Raw genomic sequence first — 21,218 nt, 5'->3', positions numbered from 1 at the left:
ATGTGAAATTATTTTTACAGCCTTGATAGAGGATTTATTTTCTCTCCAGGTGAGCTAAGGACAACCCCACACACAGACACACACACGCACACACATGCACACACACGCACACATGCACACACACAAACTGACACACACACAGAATCACACACACACACAAACTGACACAGACACTCTCACACACACACACAGACACACGCACACACGCGCACACACAGACACACACACACACATACACAGAACCACACACACACACAGACACACACACAGAACCACACACACACAAACTGACACACACACAGAATCACACACACACACAAACTGACACAGACACACGCACACACACACACAGACAGACACTCTCACACACACACACACACGCGCACACACAGACACTGACACAAACAGACACACACATACACACACACACACACACGCACACACACGCACACACAGACACACAGACACACACATACACAGACACACACACACAAACATTGACACACACAAATTTAAGGGTGGGCGCTATATTTGTCTAATTGTTGTGTGGTTGTGATTTATTAGGTTCACAATTAGCCTATGAGATCAGTGTCACCCTTGCCATATTACTCGTATAGGAGTCCCTGCGGGGCCCCAGTAGAGCCACCTCGGCCTTGTCCGAGCAAATGGGAAAACGCAGGAATCTTTCAACATTCATCAAAAGCCCGCCTGGTGAACTTTTAAAGAAATAAGAATAAAAAAGCATTCCAGTTATTTTATCTGTTTGAAAGTGCACTGTTTAAACCTTTCTATTTTGTTTTCCATCTCTGTTTCCATTGCCCTGTTGACAGGGGGAATGTAGAAACCTCGGAGCGAATGGTGTCATCCTTCAAATGTGGAAAAAGTCACACACACACACGCACACGCAAACACACACCCCCAGCATCCCCCTGTGGATTTGCCTTGAGCACCGTCTCTCTCTCGCAGTTCCACCGCCCGCTCGGATGGTGTCGCAGTGAGAGGGAGGCCATTCGCAGAGACCTGGAGGTACTCCACTCTTCTGTGTGTGTGTGTGTGTGTGTGTGCGTGTTTTGTGTTATTCCACTGTGATATAAGCCCGTTTCCTTTTGGGACCGGTCCAAGTCCCTGTTAGGCAGCGCTGACCGTGGGGGGTGGAGGGAGAGTGGTGGTTGTTGTGGAGGGAGGCGGGGGGGGGTGCTTCCTTATCTAACGGGTGCAGCAGCGTTTGAGTCGCTTATCAGCTCCCAGCACATTGCAACAGAGCATCCTCCTGTCCACTGAGCAGAGGAAATCTCCCTGCAACACGGGCCTGCGCCACAGAGCGCCAGCTCTCCGACAGGCAGCCAACGAGCGCACTGAGTCTACCTTGCAGGGAGAGAGGGAGAGAGGGAGGGAGGGAGAGAGAGAGAGAGAGGAGGGGGGTGGCAGCATCAGCCAGTAGTATTTTCTTTTTTTTTTTCCTTAGTTGACTGCAGTAGAAAGCCAGTGACAAGGGTGTGTGTTCTTCATCAAAACCCACTTGGATTTGTACACGTTACCGGGCTCTTGTTTGTTGTTTTCTTTTACCTTTCTCTCTCGCTCTCTCTCTCACTCTCTCTTTCTGTGTTCGAAAGCAGCAGGAGAGGCGTATGGCTTAAGCCGAGGAGCCCAATCAAGTCACAGGGTGCCACGCAGTCCGGCGCTGCTCTCCCCTCGGCGGCAACACTAGAACCGCACGTGCTTAAAGGACTGCCGGGCTTAAAGGCTACAGGACCGGGGGCCGGGGGGCCGGGGGGCGGGCGGGAGGGCTGGTGCGTTGGTTGTTGCGGGGGGGGGGCAGTCAAGAGAGAAGACCCTCAACTTATTGACGGAGGAGAAAAACACCAGGAACAAGTTACAGGAAAACAAGAACAACAGAAAAGGAACCTGTGATTTCAGACAGGGCCGCAGTGTGGGTCTGGGCTGGACATGGATTCACACAAGGTGAGACTCGGGGCCACAGGCGAGAGTGTGTGACGTGTGTCGTGTGTGTTTGTGTCCAGGTGTGCACGGGACACCCATGTGCTCACTGCCCGTGGTACACCAGGTCTTACACTGAATCCTGCACGGCTGTTATCACAGACAGTCGCTGTAGTTGTGGCAGTTCAGGGATAAATAGTTAAAATCTGCTTTGTTGTTCTGGTCTATTGCCATCATCTTTATTATTGTTATAAATGAAACAATGGTCACAGTTGTTACAAGCAATTGTATCAGCTGCATTTGAGTTAATTGAGCGTGTAGAGGTATATCCAAAAGACTTCTAAAGATGACACACTGTTTTGATTTAGTTATTTTTAAATTGTAACAATGGTTGTTTTCAATTAGACATTTAAAGCGTTTACTCTGTGGTTTGATTCAGTTTGACTGATTGTGAGCTGTTTGTCTCTGTGTTGTTGGCTGGGAGATGACAAATGGAATTCACATCATTCAAGATCAAACATGGCACTTACTGTGACATTTCGAAAAGCTAAAGTAGTAGCGAACTGTACGTATTATAGTGAGATAAATAATTAAATATTAAACAATATACCATCATGTGTAAATTTCGAAATCGATGCTATACGACTTACATATATCACTGCATGCGCGGGGTTGTAGATTATATTAATTTATAAAATCGAAATATTGTAGCCAGGTACCCGTGTGTCCATTAACTATTCATTCATTCATAAACACGGGCGGATTCGTGTTGAACATTGTGATACTGTACCAGTAAATGCGTCCATCCGAGCGCTTTTCATTGCCATTCACTTCTGTCCAGCACGTACACATCTTCATCGTTAACCGAGATCATGTGGATGTGCGTAATAAATAACGGCCAAAACTCACCCTTGTGTTATTGTGACGATTGTTGTTTCTGGACGGCTGTATATCTATTTATTTTTTATTCCAACACAAACATAAAATATAGTCTGACATTTTCTTTCAAGAAAAAACAAATTACATTATTTCATATAAACGAACATTCAATAACTACGTAAAGAATGTCTATACGATTATCACCAATTTTGTTATAATTGTGTAATGCAAGAGCAGCCGACATTTTCACCCTTTGTGCTTCAACTTGTCGTTTTTCGTTGTCGTTTGTTGACGTGATTTGATCGATTGCAGCTTCATCGAAAACAATCTCGCTCTCGGCTTAGCGATCTTGTCTTCAAAAGGCGAATTTCCCCTCGATTTGACGGTCTTTTTTAAACCCTGTTTTGACATCTCTTCGCCTTCTGTGGCGCAAGGATTGGGATATATATGGAAACAGATGTGTTGCAAGTGCTTATGAAACTGGGCCTGTGACAGGAGTTTAAACATGTTACTTTTTAAACAATGAATAACCCAGCAATTATTACAAACGGCTACAATTATAATAATAATAATTATTAGTTATTGAAAGGGAAAGTTAGACACGGGAATTTTAGTAAACGGTTTGACCTGTATTCTGTATTTAGATCTGTAGATCTGTATTTATTTAAATATTTGTGAATAATAATAATCATAATCATAAGAGTCATAATAATAACAGTAACACATAATTCTAAGAACTATATTCATGCATTTGTTTATTTATTTTGAAGGCTATAATTCAGTGAAAAAATACGAAATATATAACTGGATATTGTACCTTCAGAGGGAAATAGTCTCGGTTTAGCGATTTATTTCATTAATTAATTTAAACTTGATGAAAAAGTATATCCCTCTTAAAAGCAACTCAAATATTATATATATATATATAAATAAAACGAAACAATTACTATTAGGCCTATTGTTTTTGATTGTTAGTCTTGAGTGTTTTTGAAGAGACATATGCTACATGTAGCTTCAGTGGGGTGGAAACGACGCTACCTCTCAGCTCTGAACGAGTTTTCTTTCTTTTTCAGGGGTTTTAGAGGCTGTCGCGGTACAGGGGTCATCCGGGGCCAATTAGGCGTTTAATAGCGGCGCAGATATCAATCAGCCGCTTAATTGCGCATCATGTGACGGGGAAGGTTTTCCATCTGACATGCCAGAGAAGAGAGGAATATGTCGGTACTGAGAGAGGAAAAAAAAACATGAATCTTATATCAGGTGTTTGCAGTATCTCTACACTGTTGCGTCTATATTGCTTCTATAACCCAGACTTAGAGCGTTTTATTTAACATTTAATAATTTCAATTGTGGTAATAATAAAATGTTGTATAAATAATATTCGAATACATTTTATTTTAAAAACAAAAACAGACTTACTTTACATTAGACACATTAGACACGTCAATATTTAAATTTCATAGAATCACACAACTTGCGTATCTTAACAATGTTTATTAGTATTCGCTTGTATGGAAATCATTTATACGGTTGGTACAGTCATACAGCTGCACGAATCAAAGTCTCGTTGTTCTCTGTGATCGTTGTCATTAATTAATAAAACTCTTAGCTTAAGCGCTTTAATTGTTAATATAACAACGACTATCCCAGGCGTTTTATTTTAACCATAATCAGACAATCCTTCATTCTTTTCAAATGCATCGAAAAAAGAAAATACATGCATCGATGGGTTCTTTGTGCAGTTCTTAGCTCTGTTATTTTAAAATATTTGTTTAAGAGCTTTTGTTCAAAGTGTCACCCAAATTCACTACTGCACACCGAGATTCACACCAATTCTCACTGCATGGATGTTATTACACACACGGATATGTCACATGTGTGAAGAGCAGGGCTGTGAATGTGTACAATCTGGAAGTGATAGAGATAGTGAGTGTGAAGAGCTGGCGAGGAGGGGAAGTGCAGCCGGATGATCTGCAGCGAGTGCCGCTCTCAGATTCCCTCCGCGCTGCGCGCCTGTCCTCGGTGTCCAGCGGTCCAGCGGTCCACCGCCCCGCACTGACCCGCACCTCACCGCACCGCACTGCCCCGCACCTCACCGCACTGACCCGCACCTCACCGCACCGCACTGCCCCGCACCTCACCGCACCGCACTGCCCCGCACCTCACCGCACTAACCCGCACCTCACCGCACCGCACCGCCCCGCACTGACCCGCACCTCACCGCCCCGCACCGCACCGCCCCGCACTGACCCGCACCTCACCGCACCGCACCTCACCGCACCGCCCCGCACCGCCCCGCACCTCACCTCACCGCACCGCCCCGCACTGACCCGCACCTCACCGCACCGCACCTCACCGCACCGCCCCGCACTGACCCGCACCTCACCGCACCGCACCTCACCGCACCTCACCGCCCCGCACCGCACTGACCCGCACCTCACCGCACCGCACTAACCCGCACCTCACCGCACCGCACCTCACCGCCCCGCACTGACCCGCACCTCACCGCACCGCACTAACCCGCACCTCACCGCACCGCACCTCACCGCCCCGCACTGACCCGCACCTCACCGCACCGCACTAACCCGCACCTCACCGCACCGCACCTCACCGCCCCGCACTGACCCGCACCGCACCTCACCGCCCCGCACTGACCCGCACCTCACCGCACCGCACTAACCCGCACCTCACCGCACCGCACCTCACCGCCCCGCACTGACCCGCACCTCACCGCCCCGCACCGCACTGACCCGCACCTCACCGCCCCGCACTAACCCGCACCTCACCGCCCCGCACCGCACTGACCCGCACCTCACCGCCCCGCACTGACCCGCACCTCACCGCCCCGCACCTCACCGCCCCGGGCCGGGCTGTCTGACGCGACGCGGCGTGTGACTGGGTCAGTTCGTTCGGGCTCGCTAAGCTGCAGACAGTGGAGACACGACGGCCGATATAAAACCTCCCGAAGGCAGCTGATTGAATTGGTAGCTCACCCCTCATCCTGCCCCTGTTTAAACCGCAGTGATGATCGGATCACCTGGAGGTTAGCTGCGAGCTTCAGGGACCACGACAGACTTTCTGTGCGGCTGCTCATAGATCTCACACAGCACAACACCCTTGTCTTAATTACAGCAACCTGCGAAAAACTCCAGCTCTGTGATCTCCAGCCTGGCATTTATAATAGCACGCACTTTATAGCTATTGTTTGACATGTGCTCGTCTATGCAGTGATGCTGGGATTCACTTTAAAATTCAACTTTATTGCATATACATTTGTATTGTCCTTAATTCCATGCAGCATCATTGTTTTGTATGAGAGGCATTATTTTGCTACTGTCGTCTCCTCTGCAAACACTCCAGTAAAAAGACCACCTGCTCTGCTGGGGACATGTACTGTGACCGGTCAGCTGTCCTGCGCAGGGCACACACACGTACACGCACACGCACACGCACACAAACCCCAGCGGCTTCTGCAGTCTCCACCGCTGCTCTGGTGCACCGCGGCCTGCTCGTAATCTCGAGATGTTGCAAACCCCCAAGAAAGCAGACACTTGACAAAAAGGGAAACTTGTCTTGTGGAGGGAGATTGTGTGGGTTGTTTTGTCTATTTTTTTGTGGGGGGTTGTTGAGAAAGAGAAAGATACAGAGGGAGATGGGTGGGTGGAGGGGAGGGAGGGAGAAAAAGAAGAAGTTCAGTTTCATTTCAAAACATTGACGGTAACATGCAGGCTGTGAGTGTGGGGCTTTAAAGAGACTTTACTGTGAGGCATGATGGTGTATTGCATTAACGAACAGACTCCAATAATCTTAACAATGATAATAGTAAGGGGGGCAGCTGTGTGGTCCTGTAGATTCCTTCATTTCTGATGTGCATGTGCAGGTTGGCTGGTATTTCCTACTTGACTCCTGATGTGTTTGTTTGGCAGGTGCACGTGGGGAGAGCCTGCTCATCCTCCGAGTGTAATTTGTCGGTGAACTTTGCCCTTGGAGAACAGGTGATCCTATGAACCTGGAGAGACCCGGTGATATACAGCAAGCTACACAACACAGACACACACAGAAGAAAGGGACAGGCACCTACACGGAGGAAAAGGACTCTAGCCTTCTGGAGTGATGAGCGAGGGATATGCGCCCACGCAGGAGACGATCACAGCCGCGTTGTAGTGGGATCTCAAAACACTCCTCTCTCCTGTTTTCTGCCTTGAGTGCCTTGAAGCCCAATTTCCATTTGTGTCCCTGGGTGCGTGTGTCCCTCAGTCTCTCAGTAGGACATTCCCTTCAGACCTGGAATAAGTCTGGTTGCTCTCCTCTGAACTGCCTCTAGAGCAGCGATATCTTCTTGAAGTGTGGAGCCCAGAACTGTCCACAGTATTTGTAGACAGAGACACGAACGCCCGATACATCTATGTACCCGTGAGGCAAATGGTGCAGAAAGTGTGAGGGCAGATGTGAATTAAACAACACCCCTCATGTTACATATAGCATAAAACAGAATCGCACACATTCTCCCAGGAGGAGAGGAGAGGAGCAGAGACACGAGGCAGACGCTCGGGACAGCGGGGGGAGACGGCCATGTCTCAGAGGACGCGAGAGACCTGAGCCAGACAGGTTACAGGCCGAAGCCCGCGAGGGGGACACGGTGTCCGCTATCGCCCGCACACAGGGACGCCTGCACCCAGTCCGTGTCCCACGCGCTCTCGCCCGCCCACCCCTTCTCAGACACGACCAGACGACACTCAGAGAGAAACACGGGAAGGTAACGCCGAGGACGGGGTGGATTCACAGCCCGAGACCGAAGCGCACACCCCGACAACAAACCAAGTCACAAGACCGATGCACAAGCTGGCCCTCCAGATCTACAGACACATTTCCTTGGTATAAAATAATAATAATAATAATAATAAAAGGGCAAAGACAGAGACCAGCGACGCAAGATGATGGAAAAGCTGGAGCCCCCCAGCTCCCCCAGCCCCCCAGCGTCCGCTGACAGCGAGCGCCAGAGTCCCCTCCAGACTGCATCCCCGCCAATTAGTAGCCCGGCTCCTAACGAGCGGCAGAGCGAGGGCCGCACGTCTCTGGCCGCGGCTGGCAGCCCCCCCGGGGAGCCGCCCCCCCCCCGCCGCCGGGAAGCGGCAGCTGAGCCCGTTGCCGCGGAAACCGCCGGCCGAGGACGGACACCCCCTCCTCCCACCCCCCCGTCCTCCTCCTCCTCCTCTTCGGCGTCCACCCCCCTGCCGCCCAACGTGCCCGTCATCAGTCTCGGCCACAGCAAGCCCCCCATGCCCCCCCATCCCGGAGCGGTGGCCCTGGGGAGCCGAGGGGCGCCCACCACCGAGATGACCGCCCTGCACCCCATACCCTCGCTGGTCCAGTGCCCCGCGGACCCCCGCCTCGCCCAGCTGGCCTCCCTGAGCGCCGCCAACCCCGGGACCCCGATGCCCCCCATCCCCGCCCTGCCCAACGCCCTGCTGCCCCCCCAGTACCTGCCTGGACACCCCTTTCTGAACAGGTAACTGATCTTTCTTTGTTTCTTTTTCTTTGGCTGTTGTTGGAATCCGTCCTTACGCTACACCTACTCCCCGGACTCACCATCGAACCCCTGCCCAAATTTAAGGCCCTACTGTTCAGGGGGTTTGTGGGATTTGAGAAGAGCTAAGTCTGTGTAGATGCCTAGGCGATCAAAATCACATTTCACAGTAGGATACTGCTCACTATACATCTTAAAACCCTTTACCTCTGTTCCGCTCGGCAAGAGAACCGGGGATACAATATAACAGGGCGTAACACTGAATAAGTGGTGATGATCTGGCGACTTGCAGAGGTCGCTTTTAGATGTTCTGCTGAAGGCTGAATTTACTTCCCCATAGTACGGTAATAAAGGGCACAGGATGACTGGTCACTTCCGGCATGCAGTGGCTAAGACACAGAGAGGCCGCTGCACGTCTTAAACAGCATTTAACCCGTTCACCGCCACTCCCTGACAGAAATATATTCCCACCACGGGGCTCTTGAAGGCTTGGCTCTCCATCCTGTCTGTGCAATGCAGGACAATTGCTCTGAACCACGTGAACGGGACTGAAATATCCGAGTGTCAGAGCATGGTGGTGACTTCCTGACCTTGCGAGGGGTGGGGGGGGTGGGTTAACGTGGTTTAACTCGCCGATCCTCTCCTTTTTAAGACCGGCACACCCAGGCGTTTGGGACGCGGTCAGATCTTACTGCGCCTGAAGGACGGGTCCATGCTCCCTGTCAATAACGGCGCCTGGGGGAAAGTGCGCGATAATCCAGGGCAGGTCGGTCACGGGCCCTGCTTGTCCCACTGACCGCATGTGTGGGCGACGCCACGCGATACCACACGTTTCCTGACACTGTAGGGGCCGCTGCGTCGGGGGGGATACTGCGAAGCCAGGGCTGACACAGGCTGCGGCCCTTCCTTCCTCGCCGCTGGTCCGTCTGCTTGTGGCTTCCCTCGCTTGCGATTGCCCAATGAAACGCACCGCTTCTTCCAGTATTGCCCCGTGCCGTGGTTTTGAGTGCCGGAGCGTGGGGTGAGGGGGTCCTCTGCCAGTGGGGTGCGTCTTTGTAGCACCGGTAACAGCGTTGGCTGAGATGGACTGAGAAGTCACTGAATATCCAACAGTTGTGTCCAGGTTTGCCCTGATCTTATATTTGGTATGAAAATTACCCAGCTCTAAATAAAGACTGCTTTCCATTGTTTGGGATTTCTTTGGGAGAACAGGTTTCTTTTTCTTCATCTTTTTCCCAGTCACTTTCTCTTCCAACTGAAGATTGCTATTTTTTCACCCTGGCTATTCATGTGTTTTTAGAAATCAGACACAACAGAGCACAGCATTTCCAGAGGGAAAAACAGCCTCATGACCAATCCACAGATCCGGACTTATTTAAGACTCTGTTTTCTGTTGAGATTTCCAGCTCTGTTGATGAATGCATCCCCTGCCCGTCTTAATTATATCACCTGACACTCAGTGACCTAACTAACGAGCAACACTCCCGTTTCTGCATGTCTATATAATTAGTATGACTAGTAATACAGAGACATACAAAAAAATGACTTGCAGAGTCTGGGATAATGATGGTCTAAATTGTCAGGAATTAGAACGGGTTAAAATGGGGATTATTAAATGGTGATTTGAGTCTTGATATTTTCTGTATTTAACAGTTATTATTATTATTAATTGATTGTGCCCAGACCAGGCTGTGTTGTATAGGTTTAATCTTTCATGTCTGTCTGTCTGTCGAGGATCTTGTTAACACGTGGTGAACTGTAGCTCTTGATCTCAATGTTCACTTCCTGTTTCTCTCTCTCTCTCTCTCTCTCTCTCTCTCTCTCTGTCTTTCATCCTCTCTCCCTCCCTCCCTCCCGCGCTCAGTGCCTACCTGGGCCCCTCTGGGACCTTCGGCGTGTTCACCAGCAGCCGTGTGAAGAGGAGGCCCTCATCGCACTACGAGATGGACCTGTCTGAAGGTGACTCCACTCTCTTTGCGTCTCTCCTCTCTGCGTCTCTCCTCTTTGTGTCTCTCGGCCGCTGTGCTCTGTCCGTCCCGGCCGGCTGAGGGCGTAGTAAGAGCACCCAGGAACGCAAACACCTGAGCCAGAGGACCGGGACCCAAGTCTGACACCCCGTTCTGCTCATTGTGTTTCTTCACTTTGCGTGTGATTAGGTGTTTTTGTGTTTTGCCTGCTGATGTGTGTGTGTGTATCATTCACGTGTGTGTTGTGTATATTTGTGCACGTGTGTGTGGTGTGTGTGTGATTGTGTGAATGTTGTGTGCACTCGTGTGTGTGTGTACATGCCTGTTGTGTCCATGTGTGGTATGTGCAAGCGTCTTTTATTCACCTGTGTGTTGTGTATATTTGTGTGCATGCATGTCGTGTGTATGTCTGTCTCTTGCATGTGTGTGTGGCTGTCCATGCCCATGTAGTGTGTGTATGTGTATGCGTGTGAGGGTCTGTTTCTTGCATGTGTGCGTGTGTTTGTGTTTGCGTGTATGTGTGTGTAGTCCTCTGACCCCCACGTGCAGGCACTGACGAGAAACAGGCGTGTGTGTTGCAGGACCCCCCCAGAAGCTGGCGCGACGCGTGTTCACCAACAGCCGTGAGCGCTGGAGGCAGCAGAACGTCAACGGTGCCTTCTCCGAGCTGCGCAAGCTCATCCCCACGCACCCCCCCGACAAGAAGCTCAGCAAGAACGAGATCCTGCGGCTGGCCATGAAGTACATCAACTTCCTGGTCAAGCTGCTCAATGACCAGGCCAGCGACCGCGTGGGGGGGGGAGGCGGCGAGGGGCAGCGTGGGGAGGAAGAGGAGGATGAGGAAGAAGAGGAGAAGGAGGAGGAAGAGCTGGGGGATCGCAGGAGGGGCTGCGCTGGGACCGCGGAGTCCAAAAAGACCCGCATCAACTCGCTGGAGCACCATTCGGACCCCCCAGACGCCCCCACAACCACCGCACCGCCGCCTCCGCCGCCTCCACCGCCCCCCCCGCCCCGGCCGGCTCTGGCTACCGGCTTCCGAGGCAGAGACTCTACCGATTCCATGGTCACCGGCGGGACCTCGCCAGGATCCAGCTACGGCGACACAGGCAGCCCCGACAGCGAGGAGAGCGTGGAGCCCGGGCATCTCACCGGGCTGGCGCTGAAGGAACGGACGAGAATAGCGGCCACCGTCAGCGACCGGCGGTGACAGCGCAGTGGTGCCAAATCAGACTCCATGATTGAGGAGGCGGAGCCCTGAACGGAAGAGAGGCTCAGACACTGACCCTTGCTGATCCCCAGAAATTGTTTTCCTGTGATCTGACATTCTGAGATTTGTTTTGTTTGTTTGTTTGTTTGTTGGCAAAAGACGTGAATGTATCCGCTCTCTCGGTGTGGCTGCGCTTCAGGACTTCACAACGGATGCTGCGTTTTGCTTCTGCTTAGGAAACAACACACAGACACACTGAAGAAAACACGACCTGTTTCCTGATGGCCAAGAAAAAGAAAAAGAACTATCACCCAGAGTCTTAATATTATTCCTCCTTGTTGCTGTTCGTGTTTTATATCTGTTCCACTGGAGTAAAGGTGTAGTACAGTACCAAGCGCCCCGGTTTGTTTTCTCTCTGTTAGCATCCCTCGTAGTCTAATTTATTCCTTCACTACTGGTCTACAGCTTCTCCCCTGGGGAATCTCTGCGGTTAGAGTGGAACAACTCGGCTGTTCTTTTCTTATTGTTGTTGTTTTGTTGTTGTTGTTGTTCCAATTTTAAACAAAAAAGGGTCAAACAACATGTTCTGTGTACTTTGGAAAATATAATAGTTCAGATTTTAACCCCTTCCCCTACTTACACGCACACGCACACGCACATTCACTTCTTCCCCAGGGCAGCCTGTTTTCAATCTTTCCTTCTCTGCAATTCATCCCTATTTCCCAATCATAGGGCTGTTCAGCGGGCCCGGACTTCTGTATTTACCACTCGAGAAGCGGCGTGCGGATTCCCCCACGTATCACGCTGCCTGTCACGTCACCCCCGAGAAAATAGGCCTCCTTTCGCTTTGTGCTTCCCTTTTCAACATCCTCCTGTGATTCGAAGAAAGAAAGAAAGAAGTACCTTTCCGAGCAGCAGAGGAGCCGGTCTGGAGCGCAGAGGGCAGAGCGCGGCGCATGGAGAATTGAAAATTAACGGAAATCTGAAATCATTAAAAAGTTACTTGTGATTTCCCTGTTGAATTAGTCATGGCTGGCACAGGACAGCAGCAGGACGCTCTCCGCATGGGGGGCTTGTGTTCGCTACCTTGTAGGGCGACTGGGTGACACCCATTGCCAGGGTGGCGAAAACAAGGGCAGGCCGCCTGCTCTGGAGGAAGTGAAAGAGAGAACCTGTAAGGAAACGGCAGGATACAGGACATAAAACTACCCCTTGCGGCCGGCCGCTGTGCGGGGGGGCGGCAAGTTGTGCCAGGGCTTTGCGGCTGCTTGCCTCACCGCCTATCAGATGCCCGAGTCAGTAACAGTTACTGCTGTCTCATCGGCAGCCGGTTTCCTGTGGATCTTTTGGGTAACAGTTACAGTAGACGAGAAACACACACACACACACACACACGTGCGGACACACGCACACGCACACGCTGACACGACCAGAAAAGCAGGCTGCTAATGCCCGCTGCGCCCTCTCTCCCTGCACAACAGGAAAGGGCTCTTGCATAACGCCGGGCTGCTGCACAACTTCTCCTTAAAGCGCGGGGGAGGAGGCCCACACAGCTGGACGGGAGCGGGGGCTGCAGGTTCTGCCGAGGGGACCCCCGTTGTGAGACTCCGGGGAAGTTGCATGGCCAGACACAGCAGTCCGAGTCTCGTTCTCTCTGAAAGACTTGGCTCAGTTAATTGAACAATTGGTTCAATCGGAGATGAGATCGACTCTCAAAATGAGTTCTAAGTTCTAGGGTGCAGCTTGTGACTCTCAGTCTTGGGGTCAGTCAGGGTGGACAATCAGACTCGGCTCCAGACCTCACTGTCCACTGGAGTGTCCAGTCTCAAACGTGTGTAAATCAATGTGTGTTTCCTTCAGATCCTGCACAGCTGATGAGACAACCTGCAGAGACCTGGAACCGGCCGCCACATGACCGACGACAACTGACGGGCGGACGTTCTCCTTTTTCTAGGCTGTATTGCCAGGTTTGGGCTATTCCACACATAACTCCCCAGCCACGATGCTGAGGGCGACTCCCTGCATTCGCTCAGAGAGGGGGCGGACGTTGTTTTTGCCGAGTGACCTTCACTCAATGTCATCACAGCCTGGTATGGCCGCGCCTGTAGAAGGAGAGCTCAGCGAAAGCGAGGACGATTGCTGGTGCCCTGCAGTGAAAGTGCATAAGATGACCTAGCAGATTAACTGCGGCGGCCCTCCGTTCGGGAAGATCTGTGTGCGTTGTGTGTGCGTCTGTGGGTGGGAGGGGAGGGTGGCTTGACCCCCTGCCAGGCAGACCCGACCCCCTCTCACACCTTCTCCCTCCCAGCTGATAAAGGAGGCCCGAGACCTCAAGGGGGCCGCCTACATGCTGGAGATAAACACAACATTTTTGATATTGACGCCCACACCCACGTCCCTCAGGTCCCCAAGTCTTGCGTGTGAGGTCAACCTTCAGTAACTTGTGTCAAAAACCAACCCCAGCCTATAGCCTGCCCCCTCTCACTGCCCTAAGCCGTGCTCTACTCGTGTATGGCCCGGAAAACGCCCACTTCGAAAGGGTGTGACTCCCAGTTCATCTGCCTGTCAACTAGTCACAGAATCGCACTGCCTCCTCAAAGACGCACAGACAGTCTCCGGCAGAATGAAATAGTCTGTGCGCTACAAAACCAGCGCTGTATCCCCACCTAGCGGCGACTAAAATGCCTGCTCCCTGTTTAAGAGAAATATAAAGCTATGCATATGTATATGTGCGCCCCCCAGCTGTCACATCTGAAAACAGGATCTGAAAACAGCTGACAGGGTGGAAATGAAGACAGACGTCATTATTCCAATGAACGGTGCGATTAAGAGCTCGATTGGAATGACAAGCAGTAGAACCTCTGCATCAAAAGACTTCCTGGAATTGCTCACCTGGAGTCTAGAACCGACCCCTTCCCATAATGCCATCCTGTTTCTGGAAGGATCTCTTGAGTCGGTGATGTGTGCATTGTAGGACCCCCCCCCCCCACAACTCTTTGTGTAAAGAACTGTTCAGTAGCTTCACTAACTACCCCAGCTTGTGCTCGCTGATGCCATATGTGTTTTAGTTATTTAGGGTGCATAAGCTAGTGGTGAAATCCATTCCTTTCTGATCACAAACCAAGTACAATACGAATACGTCTCACCATATATTTCAAATTACAGTACGTGCCCTTAAGTACAATACAGAGCATAAGTCCTCCTTAAAGTCAACTAAAATCTGTACACAAGAGTGCAGTACAATAGCTACCGCAATGATTGATTTATTGATTATTATTGACAGAAGCAGTTGCAGTAAAGGGCAGGAATAAGTACATGCACTACTGTGCAAAAGTTTTAGGCAGGTTTGAAAAAGTGCTGTAAAATAAGAATGCTTTCAAAAACAGATGTTAATAGATGATATTTATCAATTAACTAAATGCAAAGTGAGTGAACAGAAGAAAAATCTACATCAAATCCATATTTGGTGTGAACACCCTTTGCCTTCAAAACAGCATCAATTCTTCTAGGTTCACTTTTACAAAGTCAGGGATTTTGTAGGCATACAGTCAGGTGTCTGATTAAACAATTATACCAAACAGGTGCTAATGATCATCAATTCAATATGTAGGTTGAATCACAATCATTAACTGAAACAGAAACAGTTGTGTAGGAGGAATAAAACTGGGTGAGGAACAGCCAAACTCAGCTGACAAGGTGAGGCTGCTGAAGACAGTTTACTGTCAAAAGTCACACACCATGGCAAGACTGAGCACAGCAACAAGACACAAGGTAATTATACTGCATCAGCAAGGTCTCTCCCAGGCAGACGGGGGTTTCCAGATGTGCTGTCCAAGCTCTTTTGAAGAAGCACAAAGAAACGGGCAACGTTGAGGACCGTAGACGCAGTGGTCGGCCACGGAAACTTACTGCAGCAGATGAAAGACACATCATGCTTACTTCCCTTCGCAATCGGGAGATGTCCAGCAGTGCCATCCGCTCAGAATTGGCAGAAAACCGTGGGACCCTGGTACACCCATCTACTGTCCGGAGAAGTCTGGTCAGAAGTGGCCTTCACGGAAGACATATGCGGCCAAAAAGCCATACCTACGACTTGGAAACAAGGCCAAGTGACTCAACTATGCAGGAAAACGCAGGAACTGGGGTGCAGAGAAATGGCAGCAGGTGCTCTGGACTGACAAGTCAAAATGCTGTAGCAGAAGGCAGTTTGATTGCCCAAGGGCTGGAGAGCGGTACATGAATGAGTGATCCAAGGATCCTATCCAGTCTGTTTTTGAATGTTTCCAAATTGTCTCTTCAGCCACATCGCTGGGGAGTTTGTTCAGATTGTGACGCCTCTCTCTGTGAAGAAGTGTCTCCTGTTTTCTGTCTTGAATGCCCTGAAGCCCAATTTCCATTTGTGTCCCCGGGTGCGTGTGTCCCTGCTGATCTGGAAAAGCTCCTCTGGTTTGATGTGGTTGATGCCTTTCATGATTTTGAAGACTTGGGTCAAGTCCCCACGTAGTCTCCTCTGTTCCAGGGTGAAAAGGTTCAGTTCCTCAGTCTCTCAGTAGGACTTTCCCTTCAGACCTGGAATAAGTCTGGTTGCTCTCCTCTGATATCTTTCTTGAAGTGTGGAGCCCAGAACTGTCCACAGTATCCAGATGAGCTCTAACTAGTGCATTGTACAGTCTGAACATCACTGCCCTTGTTTTAAATTCTACACTTTTGACAATATACCCTAGCATTGTGTTTGCCTTTTTTATTGCTTCCCCACATTGTCTGGATGGAGAAAGTGAGGAGTCCACATAAACTCCTAGGTCTTTCTCATGCGTTACTTCATCTGGTTCTATTCCTCCCATAGTGTAATTACAGTGGACATTTTTGTTACCTGCATGTAATACCTTGCACTTGTCCACATTGAATTTCGTCTGCCAGGTGTCGGCCCACAACTGAATATTATCTAAGTCCCTTTGAACCCTTTCACAATTGATTAGTTCTGATCAGCAAGGCAAAATACTGCAAGAAGACATGGGCGAGACACTTGTGGGAAACTCAATCTGTGTATTCTCTGATGAGCCACTGTCACACACAGGGTCTGATTTGTGTGCGGCCCAAGAAATAATAAGAAGCTGTGATAATAAACTACTAGGATTGTGTTCATAAAGGCCGTCAGTGGTTTTGATTGTGTGTCTGTGTGTCTGGAGTTGTACATCCAGGGTCCACAGCAGGCTTGTCCTGTAGGTGAATGGGAAAAGGTTCCTCCCTCTGAAAGAAGATTTGTTTTTTAATTATTATTAAGCTGTGTTTTTGATGATTTTCTCACTTCAGATGCACCCGTTTATTGCACATAAATGACTTTATTATATAATATATAATTATATTATTATGAATTATATATATATATATATATATATATATATATATATGAAAAGGTTGTATTTTCTCCGTTCTTTCTCTCTATAACTGCAATTAACCAGACTAGCGTTGTTCTAATGGATAGACATGTCAATTACCATCGATCGGCACAAGATGGCGATGCAGTCACATTTAAGTGATTTAAAATAGTCAATTCTTCTTTTTTTATCTTGACTGTTTTATTGTAAGAATATTTACCAAACAAAATCGCAAATAATAATAATAATAAATAATAACTTTAAATCTATTTGTTTAGACAGATTTAGACAGTTGCTTTTGTGTGAGATGTATTATTATTATTGTTATTATTATAATAATAATATCATTTAGCTGCGATCATCCACGCCACACTAGGCCCCGCCCACTCCTGTCCATACACACACGCACGGAAGCATTGTTGTGACGTCACAGAGCCCACAGCCCGTGTAACTGCAGTTGCAGAACTCAGCATCACTTGTTGCAGACGTCTGAAGCGGAAAGACTGAAATTCTAGCCAACAACATGCCGAAGAGAAGAGAGCAAGAGAGAGTGAGTTTTAACTATTTATCATTGGTTTCATATGTCCTTTTTCTCTTTTATATATTTATATATATATATATATATATATATATATATATATATATATATATATATATATATATAAAGTAATTGACATAGATACATTTAATATGATTCATGTGTCCAGGGCTGCCCATGATGGCTCCAATTAGTGTTTCATAGGAATATACAGGATTCATCTAACAACATATTCATTTTCATTAGGCCTAATCTTTACACTGTGTTTGTAATATGTTGAATAATTGTAAAATACATGTATTGATTTACAGAATGGTCCCAGCTCCGGCTCTGACGCCAGTCCCTCATCGCCCTACTCTTCTGTCGAGTGCGTCCTGCCCTCCGGATTGGTGGACGACATCATCAGGAGGGTCCTTCTTAAAATGCAGCCTTTCTTAATTGAGATCAGATACTGTCTGACCAAGGCTCACGTCAGCCGCGTTGCCCTGTTCATCATCCCAGATACCCTGACTGAGCTCAGCAAGATCCCAGGGGTGTCTGTGAGTGACGGAGTCGCTTACCCCCCTGCTGGCGGTGTGAAGCAAGCGGCTGGCTTTGTCCACAGCGACGTGGTGGAGATGTTCTCCCAGCTTCATGTCCAGAGAGCAGTGGCTACCAGTTGCCCCACTGTGATCCGTGAGATTCCCAAGCTGGTGGTCAGGGAAGCGCTCAAAATGTATGGTTTTGAGAGCTTCAGAGCATCTGCCAGCCCCCCTCTGTCTCTCGGGGTCATCCGCACAGCAGATCTGGAGAGAGACAGCATTGTGAAGCTGAACTCCACGCAGAATCACGACAGCAGAGACAGAGAGGACCTGGTCAAGCTGGACACTTCTGTGCAAATCATGCCAAAAGTGCACATGGTCAGAGATGCCTCCTTCCAAATGAATCTGGAAGCAGACGAGTTCATACTGGAAGTAATTCATGAGCTCTTGTTGAGACTGGACCCCATGTCCTACATTAGTGAGGAGCTGCTGATCCAGCGCATTGCTCTGGAAGATCAACTGGTCTTGTCTGTGTTGAAGCACATAATGGGCTCCAGCACTGATAATGGGCTCCAGTTCGGCCGCCTCCTGCAGAGACAACAAAGGTTCCTCTCAGATAGCGACCTGGTCAGGAACACGGTGGAGTCTGTGCACCTCCGGCTCTCCCAGACCCACACGGGGGATCTCAATGTGAAAGATGCCGACAGGAGCCAGTCCAGCCTGCGGCACATTTCAGACACAGTGGCCGAGACGCTGCTCTCAGGCTGTGGGACCTCTGCCTCGGGCACCTGGCCCTACAGAACTGAGGTCCATAGCTGGGTCATAGGAGACCTGGGGAAGAAGGTCCCTGAGGTGGTCCCCGTGGATGTGGATTGCCCGGTCTCTCTGCTGATTGACCTGGACGAGCTGTGCTGCATCTTCCCATGGCCGTCCAGCACCGGAGCAGCAGAGACAGAGGAGGAGGACACGGAAACAGAGGAGGAGACAGAGACAGAGGAGGAGGACACGGACACAAAGGGAGAGGAGGACATGGAGGCAGTGGAGGAGACAGAGGGAGAGGAGGAGGCACAGGACTTGGAGACGGCAGCACAAACAGCAGAGGGAGCTGCCGAGAGCGACTCTGTAGCCCTGCCTACAGGTACGGTCTGAGGACAATACAGAGTTATAGCTGAGGGAGGGGTGGATTCATGGAAAACACTGAGATCATCGCTGTGGTTCATACTGGGGGTTGAGGGGAATTCGATTCATACAAGACACTTATTTCGTACAAAGCCCATGGATGAATATTTCCTCAACAAGTATTTTTATTTCATGATACACTGTTAACTGCTTAGTCTTGAAAGAAGTCTCAGAGTGGAAGAGGAGAAGAAAGAGCAAACATGTCTTCTGTGTTTCTGTATTGCAGATGCAGTTCAGACGCCAGAGACCCTGAGAGAGAAGAGATCCATCCGGAATCGCATCCAGCATTTCTTCTCCAGGATCGGCTCGGGCTTGGCCAAGCTGTGCTGCTGTATTGCAGTTTAGCCCCGTGTCCACCTGAATCACTCAGTGAAGTGAAGTGTCCCCTCAGTTTTCCCCTAAAATGTCTCTAAGTGACACATACAGTGAGGTCCATAAACATTTAGACAGTGACACAATTGTCATCATTTTGGCTCTGTACGCCACCACAGTGGATTCGAGGAAAAAATCAATATGTGCTTTAAGTGCAGACTTTTATCTTTAATGTGAGGGTAGTTACATCCACATTGGGTGACCAGTGTAGGCATTACACCCATTTTTATATGTGGTCCCCCAAATTTAGAGGCTCAAAAGTAATTGGACAAACTAATAAACATGAATTAAATTGTGAGTTTCAATACTTGGTGGCAAATCCTTTGCAGTCAATGACTGCCTGAAGTCTGAACACATAGACATCAGCAGATGCTGGGTTTCTTCCCTGGTGATGCTCTGCCAGGCCTGCACTGCAGTGTCTTTAGTTCCTGCTTGTTCTTGGAGCGTTTTGCCTCCAGTTTTGCCTTCAGCAAGTGAAATGCTGCTCAATTGGATTCAGGTCAGGTGACTGACTTGGCCATTGCAGAACAGTCCACTTCTTCACCTTAAAACAGTCTTGGGTTGCTGTCGCAGTATGCCTCGGGTCATTGTCCATCTGCACTGTGAAGCGCCGTCCAGTGAGTTTTGAAGCATTTGACTGAATTTGAGCAGATAATATAGTCCTAAACACTTCAGAGTTCATCCTGCTGCTTTTGTCAGGAGTCACATCATCAGTAAATACAAGGGAACCGTGTTATGGCATGAGCATCTATGACTGCGAAAGGAACTGGTTCCCTTGTATTTACTGATGATGTGACTCCTGACAAAAGCAGCAGGATGAACTCTGAAGTGTTTAGGACTATATTATCTGCTCAAATTCAGTCAAATGCTTCAAAACTCACTGGACGGCGCTTCACAGTGCAGATGGACAATGACCCGAGGCATACTGCGACAGCAACCCAAGACTGTTTTAAGGTGAAGAAGTGGACTGTTCTGCAATGGCCAAGTCAGTCACCTGACCTGAATCCAATTGAGCAGCATTTCACTTGCTGAAGGCAAAACTGGAGGCAAAACGCTCCAAGAACAAGCAGGAACTAAAGACACTGCAGTGCAGGCCTGGCAGAGCATCACCAGGGAAGAAACCCAGCATCTGCTGATGTCTATGTGTTCAGACTTCAGGCAGTCATTGACTGCAAAGGATTTGCCACCAAGTATTGAAACTCACAATTTAATTCATGTTTATTAGTTTGTCCAATTACTTTTGAGCCTCTAAATTTGGGGGACCACATATAAAAATGGGTGTAATGCCTACACTGGTCACCCAATGTGGATGTAACTACCCTCACATTAAAGATAAAAGTCTGCACTTAAAGCACATATTGATTTTTTCCTCGAATCCACTGTGGTGGCGTACAGAGCCTAACTGTATATTGTAAAAAACCTGTTGGACTTTTAAATAAGACAATACAGAAAACACAATTCTTATTATTAAAAATTCTTTTGGAAGCTTGTAGTTTCAGAAACTTCTCGTTTGTGTAGCAATGAAACATGAATCTATATATCTATATATGTGTGTGTGTGCATTACAGAAGCACAGCTCATATAACAAGCTGAAGGAATTCCCTCTGAAGACGGTGAACAGATTGTGACTCGGGGGCCGTGCAAGTCTCAGTGACAGAGATTGCTGGGTCGGTGTAAGGAGTGATCTGGAGGACACTAAACATGAGGAGGAGCTA

At 49.0% G+C, this 21,218-nt stretch overlaps 2 protein-coding genes across 3 annotated transcripts; both read left to right on the top strand.

Moving 5' to 3' along the window:
* Window positions 1–1,804: 1,804 nt before the first annotated feature.
* lyl1 (LYL1 basic helix-loop-helix family member) lies at window positions 1,805–11,908 on the top strand. Of its 2 annotated transcripts, none has more exons than XM_066707898.1 (4): window positions 1,805–1,962; window positions 6,744–8,326; window positions 10,209–10,303; window positions 10,893–11,908. In XM_066707898.1, exons 2-4 carry the CDS (start codon window positions 7,752–7,754, stop codon window positions 11,516–11,518), a joined length of 1,296 nt encoding a protein of 431 aa, XP_066563995.1. In that variant the 5' UTR covers window positions 1,805–1,962; window positions 6,744–7,751; the 3' UTR covers window positions 11,519–11,908. The 2 variants fall into 2 exon arrangements, with proteins under 2 accessions (XP_066563995.1, XP_066563994.1); XM_066707897.1 differs by having other exon boundaries at window positions 10,878–11,908.
* A 5,467-nt stretch (window positions 11,909–17,375) lies between these two features.
* Window positions 17,376–19,629, top strand: LOC136754010 (uncharacterized). The gene is made up of 3 exons (XM_066710377.1): window positions 17,376–17,443; window positions 17,743–19,090; window positions 19,358–19,629. Exons 1-3 carry the CDS (start codon window positions 17,417–17,419, stop codon window positions 19,474–19,476), a joined length of 1,494 nt encoding a protein of 497 aa, XP_066566474.1. The 5' UTR covers window positions 17,376–17,416; the 3' UTR covers window positions 19,477–19,629.
* The last annotated feature ends 1,589 nt before the right edge of the window (window positions 19,630–21,218 follow it).

This window comes from Amia ocellicauda, chromosome 7 (assembly GCF_036373705.1).
Source record: "Amia ocellicauda isolate fAmiCal2 chromosome 7, fAmiCal2.hap1, whole genome shotgun sequence".
NCBI lineage: Eukaryota > Metazoa > Chordata > Actinopteri > Amiiformes > Amiidae > Amia > Amia ocellicauda.
This window is presented reverse-complemented; position numbering and strand designations above follow the sequence as displayed.

What these genes read in the sequence shown, in the direction of transcription:
- lyl1 (XM_066707897.1), top strand. Translation starts at nt 7,752, where the DNA reads ATGATGGAAAAGCTGGAGCCCCCCAGCTCCCCCAGCCCCCCAGCGTCC. An exon ending in GGACACCCCTTTCTGAACAG is followed by an intron (nt 8,327 to 10,208) that starts GTAACTGATCTT and finishes TCCCGCGCTCAG; the next exon opens with TGCCTACCTGGGCCCCTCTG. An exon ending in CGAGATGGACCTGTCTGAAG is followed by an intron (nt 10,304 to 10,877) that starts GTGACTCCACTC and finishes GACGAGAAACAG; the next exon opens with GCGTGTGTGTTGCAGGACCC.
- LOC136754010 (XM_066710377.1), top strand. Translation starts at nt 17,417, where the DNA reads ATGCCGAAGAGAAGAGAGCAAGAGAGA. An exon ending in AGAGAAGAGAGCAAGAGAGA is followed by an intron (nt 17,444 to 17,742) that starts GTGAGTTTTAAC and finishes ATTGATTTACAG; the next exon opens with AATGGTCCCAGCTCCGGCTC. An exon ending in CTCTGTAGCCCTGCCTACAG is followed by an intron (nt 19,091 to 19,357) that starts GTACGGTCTGAG and finishes TCTGTATTGCAG; the next exon opens with ATGCAGTTCAGACGCCAGAG.